The following is a 5,876-nucleotide window of genomic DNA, read 5'->3' as shown; positions in this document are numbered from 1 at the left end:
GCTCTCCTGCAAATTCTCCCCGCGGTTTACCGACTCGACTCGAAATCCTCCCCGAAAACATTCCTCCGCCTCTTCTAGTCGCCACGCTTCTTACGAAATCGACCAAACGAAAAAGAAAAAACGAAACGGAGATTTAAAGCGCGTACACGACAAGAAGGAATCTAACGAGCCTATTAAGTTTCTCTGGTCTAATGAAACACGGTAATCGGCAGGTTGCGCAATCGGTGACGCAAAGGAGCGACGCCCGTGGTGATTTCTTCGAACTGGCCGACCGACGCACAGGTCGCGTCCACTTGAATCAGCATCAAAACTCTGTGTTGACCAGCCGACCATTAAGCATTTCCTAAATGCCCTTCGACGCCGGTGTGTGTACAACAGCGTCGAGTTCTCGAAGATCGAGAGAAAGGGAGCAAGGTGTAATAGAGGCGCGATGTGGACCTCTCGAGTTTCGCGAAACTCTCTCGTTCAAGCGTCGGCGATCTCCTCCTCTTCTGCTCGGTAGAGACTTGCCAAAGGTGGGATCAGTGCATGTGTGCGTGTGAGAGGTGGAATAATCGTTGGACGCGGAGGACTTCTCGATGTCGCGACGGGGAGAGGAGGCAAAACGAAAGAACGGAGCAAAAGAAGAAGGTGGAGGATAGAGGTAGAGGAAGAAGAAGAAGAAGAGTGAGAGAGAGGATGGAAGGAACGTACGCCCACACCTCCTCGTCGGGGACCTGTTCTCGGCTTTTACGTTCTGACATCTTTTCACTCCGTTTACGAGTCCCCTTTACGTTTTACGACCGATCATCGGGGCCCTTTCTCTCAGCGAGATTCTACCGACCGTACCACGGGTAAAAGAGGCGAGAAGGGAGAGGAGCGAGAAGGAAACAAGAAGACGATCATCACGGTAGGAAGAACAGGGACGTAGAAGACCGCCGTGAGACTACTCGCGCGCTATCCAACCGCGGATCTTTTCGATGCCCGATACGAAATATCGGCGGCGAATGGCCACACGGGTATCTTCCTGCGCCGTGGAAAATCAAAGTCCATCGATACTCTCTCGGAGAGTAGAAAGAGAGATCGGTGCGGATAGGCGGGATGTTGTTGCGAAGGGGAACGTTCTTTTCTGGCTGAATATACCCGACCGATGAAAATGAACGCGGCTTAGTTACTGCAGGGTACAATGTAGGCTTCTCTACAACGTTGATGGAAGCTCTTGATGCGCTATGAATATTGCGCGGGAGCTGGTTCGCGCGGTTATGGCCGATCCCTTTGAACTGTGGCAGATTCGATTAAGGTTGTTCTGTAAAGTGGCGCTCGTTTTATCCAATTTTTCTTTTTTTTTTTTTTTTTCGAAACACAGTTTTACGTGGAATTCTTCTGATTTTGGGGGGCACAGAAATTGCAATTATCTTTTTACCAGACCAAATTCTTTCAATCTATTTTTTTTTCTTTTTAATTTCGATCTTTGAAATTTCGTAGTTCGTACTTCGTACTTGCTTGGCGAAGGCGTAAAGTTGAAGGCCGTGTCGCAGGAGCGCGTAATTCTGCGTAATTCGACGAGCATTGCCGCAAGTTTCGCGCTTAATACCGTCCAGGCATTCGGCCGTTTCGCCATGAAAGGATCCGTGCCGGCGAGAGGAACTCGGGATCAAATCGATTTCAAAGAGCGGTAACTGGCCGGCGGTACGCGGCGGAATGCGATGGCCGGCTCGAATCGCTGGAAAGTCTTCCCCTTGGACATCTGTGTCGCGGCCTCGCCTTCCGGGAACGCGAATTTCTATTCCGCGGATGCGACTAATTGCCCAGCTGTGGAAAATGGTCGTTCCGGCGGCGGATATCGGCCGTCGTCGCCGCGTGGCGTTTCGAATGGAGGAAGGAAGGCGTCGAACCCCGGCCGTAAAAGGGCGGCGCGTTTCATCCGCAAGGCCCGTTTTATCCAACGCGGGTATATATTTTACGCATAATCACCGCAATAAATCGCGATCGAAAATTTCAACGATCCTCGACTCGTCCACGTCTAATTTACCGCGGGTAATTTAGATAATCGACGCCGCACGCGCGTTTCTCTCTCGGAAGAGAGAACGCCGGTAAAAAAGAAAGCACGCCAGGCGTTTCCACTCGCTCGGGTTTTTCCTCGCGTTTTCCTATGGGATCTGGTATTCTCTCGCTTGGACACCGATGGATTCTTCCACGTTAGGAAATTTACGTACGTTGTCGGGAAAAATCTTTCCTACGATTGATGCGCGTTTTTTTCCAATTTCGAAAGTGGACCGTTCTTTTATAATATCGCGCGACCAGGGTAACACTGCGAAGAGAATGGAAAAGTTTCATTTTTCACGAGAGGAAGAAACCACTTTTCCACACTGTACGTTGATGTAAAGGAAATCGCGTGACACGTAATCGCTTAAAAAATTGCAAAGACAGCAGGTTAAGGAACTGCTAACACCTCCTCCCTTCTACATTCGCGAATTTCCTCGCTGTACATCATACCGCCGTTACCAATAAACAATTTCGTGCCTTCGCGATCATAATAATCCGCGGCGATCAATTATTTCCGAGCGGTATGGGGGCAGCAGCAGCGGTCGAAACGCGGCGGGCGATATTACAAATTTTATGGCGTCCCCGGACGGGTCCTGCAACTTCTCCTGTTGGTATGGGACGGAAAGTCGCCTACACCGAAAAACGAGGGGTTTAGCTCGATTCGTCGTTTGTACGCTGTGATTCATGCGCTCGGTGTGCGCGGTTCTCTCGCGCGCCATTTAAATTTCAAATAGTCCCGGGATACACACCACGCACACTCTCGCTCTTTCCAACTTGCGCGTGGTTTTATGACAAAGTGCCGTTGTCGCATCGAACAAGACGAGCCGTGTGGTCTCGCGGTCGCATTAAAATAAACAGACGGCCGGGGGAGAAGGACTAAGCAGCCGTGGTGGTGCAGAATGAATTTTTACTCGGTCGATGCCGCACTTCGTTACGATCTTGGAGAATCGAGTTTCAATCGATCGGTTACCCTCGACGTTCTTCCAACGGTAACACGATTGGTTATTCTCCCCCCTCTCTGCTAATCCCCGCTAATTTCAATAAACATGCAAAAAACTCGTCCCAGACAAGACTCGAACGTCATCTTACGTGCACACAGCGAGGGTACACAAGGCTCGCGTGCACTCGATATCGCGGTACGCAGCTCTCTCGACTCGCGGCGTCACAGGTGCCATCTCGGTGGCGAAATCGATCAGGCGGCGATCGTCTCTCGCCTCTTTTATTTAATGGCTGCTGCAACCTCGATGACAGACGGTCGTCCGTCACGGCGGAAAAAACTTGGGGATACGTTGATCGTGATTTACTCGTGCGACAGAAGTTTCCGTAATCATTGGCCACCGCGTTCGTTCACCGATCGTTCCTTCGATCGATATCCAGTCCACCGCAGATCGAAGCCACCTACGTTATCCTCCTGTCTTCTCGTCGCACCCCTGCTACGTCGCGTCGATTCGGTAAGAACTGGTGTACAGACGATAGAACTTTGTAATAGTAAGATCCGTCTAATAACGCGGGATCCCTTTCGAGCCTCGCGTAATGGCGAATCGTAGAGTAGATAACGCGTATAGATAAGCTCACGTGAACATAGAGAAGCGTGTGTGTGCGCCAGGGAGATGTTGCATAGTGTCCGGCACTAAAAGGATGATTCGTGAGATTACGCGAGGTCCCGAGCGATCTTGTACGTGCAATCGGAAATGAGCGCGCCGCGGAGGCTGTAATTTAACAATAACCGAGATTACAGGGAGGGAAAAGGGAGAAAGAGCGAGGGAGAGAGAGAGAGAGTGAGTGAGTGAGAGAGAATGCACGAGAAATGAACAGAGAAGTAAAGAGGACGGTGATGTTTGGCTGTTTCAGGACGAGGTGGGAGGCAGTACGGTGGTAGCCGAGGGTGTAGTAGGCGGCATAAAGGGCCCAGGCGGCGGGTGCCGCGCATCCTCGATGACGATGGCCGAGAGCGCCGTGGAGGACGCTGCAGCCGCGCCCCCGGGTCCGGCCAAGCCGCCACCGCCCTCCTGTACCAACAACAACACCCTGGCGGCGACCGCGAACCGGAACCATCGGAACCTCCGCAGACGGAAGCGACTCGACCAGGTGCTAGACATCCTCCAACATCGGAGCTCCCCTTCCGAGGGCGAGGTGTTGAGGTTCGAGGGCAGCGGACCAGCCAGCGAAGAAGAAGAAGACGTGTTCAGTTCGCCAAGGTCGTCCTCGAGATCCGCCACGGATCCTCCGTCAGGTATCAGCCTGTTACCTCTAAGGCTGAAGAGCGAGGAGCCCGTGACACCCACCGAAGAGGAAGCAAACGCTACCACGAATACGAACGAGCCGAACAACACCGAGCAACAACAACAGAACCATCATCCCCATCATCCGCACCATCCTCACTCGCATCATCATCATCGTCACCGGCACAGGCACCATCACAGAAACAACGCGAATCACCTGTACGACCAGCTTCATCCGTCTCATCAGAGATCCTCCGCGCCCAAATACGCAGGATGCACCTGCGTTCAGTGTACTCAATCGACCACACCGCCAATGGTACTACCCTCGCCGACCTCGCCTCTAACTCCACTCACTCCGCTCACACCGCTAACTCCTCTCACACTACCGCCATTGACACCTGGTTCCCTGTCGTCGTACAGTTTCGAGCATTACATGCACACCAAGTACCTGCCGGATATATTCAGAGGACGCAGTCACTCGGATTCAGACCTGGTGCCTGGATGGGACCAGAAACCGCCGCTCTTCACTTCCTCCGTGTTCGTGAACCATCCGTTGAGAAGCGGCTCCCTGGAGAGCGATACAACCAGCCCTCAAGAGTCACCGTTAGATCTGTCGATGAAGAACCTAATGGCGTCGGCTGCTGCTGCGGCCGCCGCGGCTGCAGTATCCGGTAGACCGCCAGCACTTCAACTGCTCCCGCCAGGAATCGTGTCGAGGGGTTCGGTGAGCGTACCGGTGGTAAAAGGCGACGTGGCCTCGCCGACGACCAAGGAAAGCGTCGCGGTGAGGTACAACCTGGAGGTGTCGCCGGTGGTTGAGGAAATGCCACCGGGCGCGGACGTAGCTTACGTTTGTCCGGTTTGCGGTCAAATGTTCAGCCTGCACGATCGCCTCGCCAAGCATATGGCATCGAGGCATCGCAGGCAGGGTCCGCAGGACGCGTCCGCGAAAGCTTATCTCTGCGACGTGTGCAAGAGGAGTTTCGCCAGGTCGGATATGCTCACGAGACACATGAGGTTGCACACCGGTGTAAAACCGTACACGTGCAAGGTTTGCGGCCAGGTATTCAGCAGGTCCGACCACCTGAGCACCCATCAGAGAACCCACACAGGCGAGAAGCCGTACAAGTGTCCTCAGTGCGCATACGCAGCCTGCCGCAGAGACATGATCACCAGGCATCTGAGGACCCACGCCAGATTCCCGGACGTGCAGACGCCCAAGAGCGAGCCTGGCCTCCTTGCCGGCGAGGACAGCCCGACGTTCCCGCAGGAGATGGCCTCCCCTTCGGCTACGATCAAGGCCGAATGACGACGGCCAGGTGGATGACCGCCGCGTTTCTCAGCCGCGGTTTCGAGTGGATTTCGAGGAGTCGCGACCAACGACACGGAGGCAGACTTGGCGAGACCTCGACGAAGGCGATGACACACGGGGGTCACGGAGGACGGCGATGGTAGGCGAGATCGGTTCGTCTCCGTGGAATTGACGAAAATGTCGACGAGGGCGTGTTAACGATTCGAGTTGAACAGGTTTTTGCTCATTGTTGAGGAATTTTTGTTTGATTGTGTGTTGGAAGTTGATTTGCATTGGTTATGAGGTATTGTTTGTTCGAGAATTGGATATGACGGAAG

The 5,876-nt window shown here is 53.5% G+C and overlaps 1 protein-coding gene across 1 annotated transcript in view; it reads left to right on the top strand.

Moving 5' to 3' along the window:
- Nucleotides 1-5,625, top strand: part of LOC108573668 (chorion transcription factor Cf2-like) — a 74,319-nt gene extending 68,694 nt beyond the window's left edge. Inside the window, exon 3 of the mRNA XM_017936145.1 lies at nucleotides 3,877-5,625. Within this exon, the coding sequence (XP_017791634.1) occupies nucleotides 3,877-5,556 (1,680 nt within the window). The 3' untranslated portion in view covers nucleotides 5,557-5,625. The remainder of the gene's footprint in view (nucleotides 1-3,876) is intronic.
- The last annotated feature ends 251 nt before the right edge of the window (nucleotides 5,626-5,876 follow it).

Source organism: Habropoda laboriosa, unplaced genomic scaffold, assembly GCF_001263275.1.
Source record: "Habropoda laboriosa isolate 0110345459 unplaced genomic scaffold, ASM126327v1 scaffold151, whole genome shotgun sequence".
NCBI classification, from domain to species: domain Eukaryota; kingdom Metazoa; phylum Arthropoda; class Insecta; order Hymenoptera; family Apidae; genus Habropoda; species Habropoda laboriosa.
The sequence above is the reverse complement of the archived record's forward strand: the minus strand, read 5'-3'. Positions and strand labels throughout refer to the sequence as shown.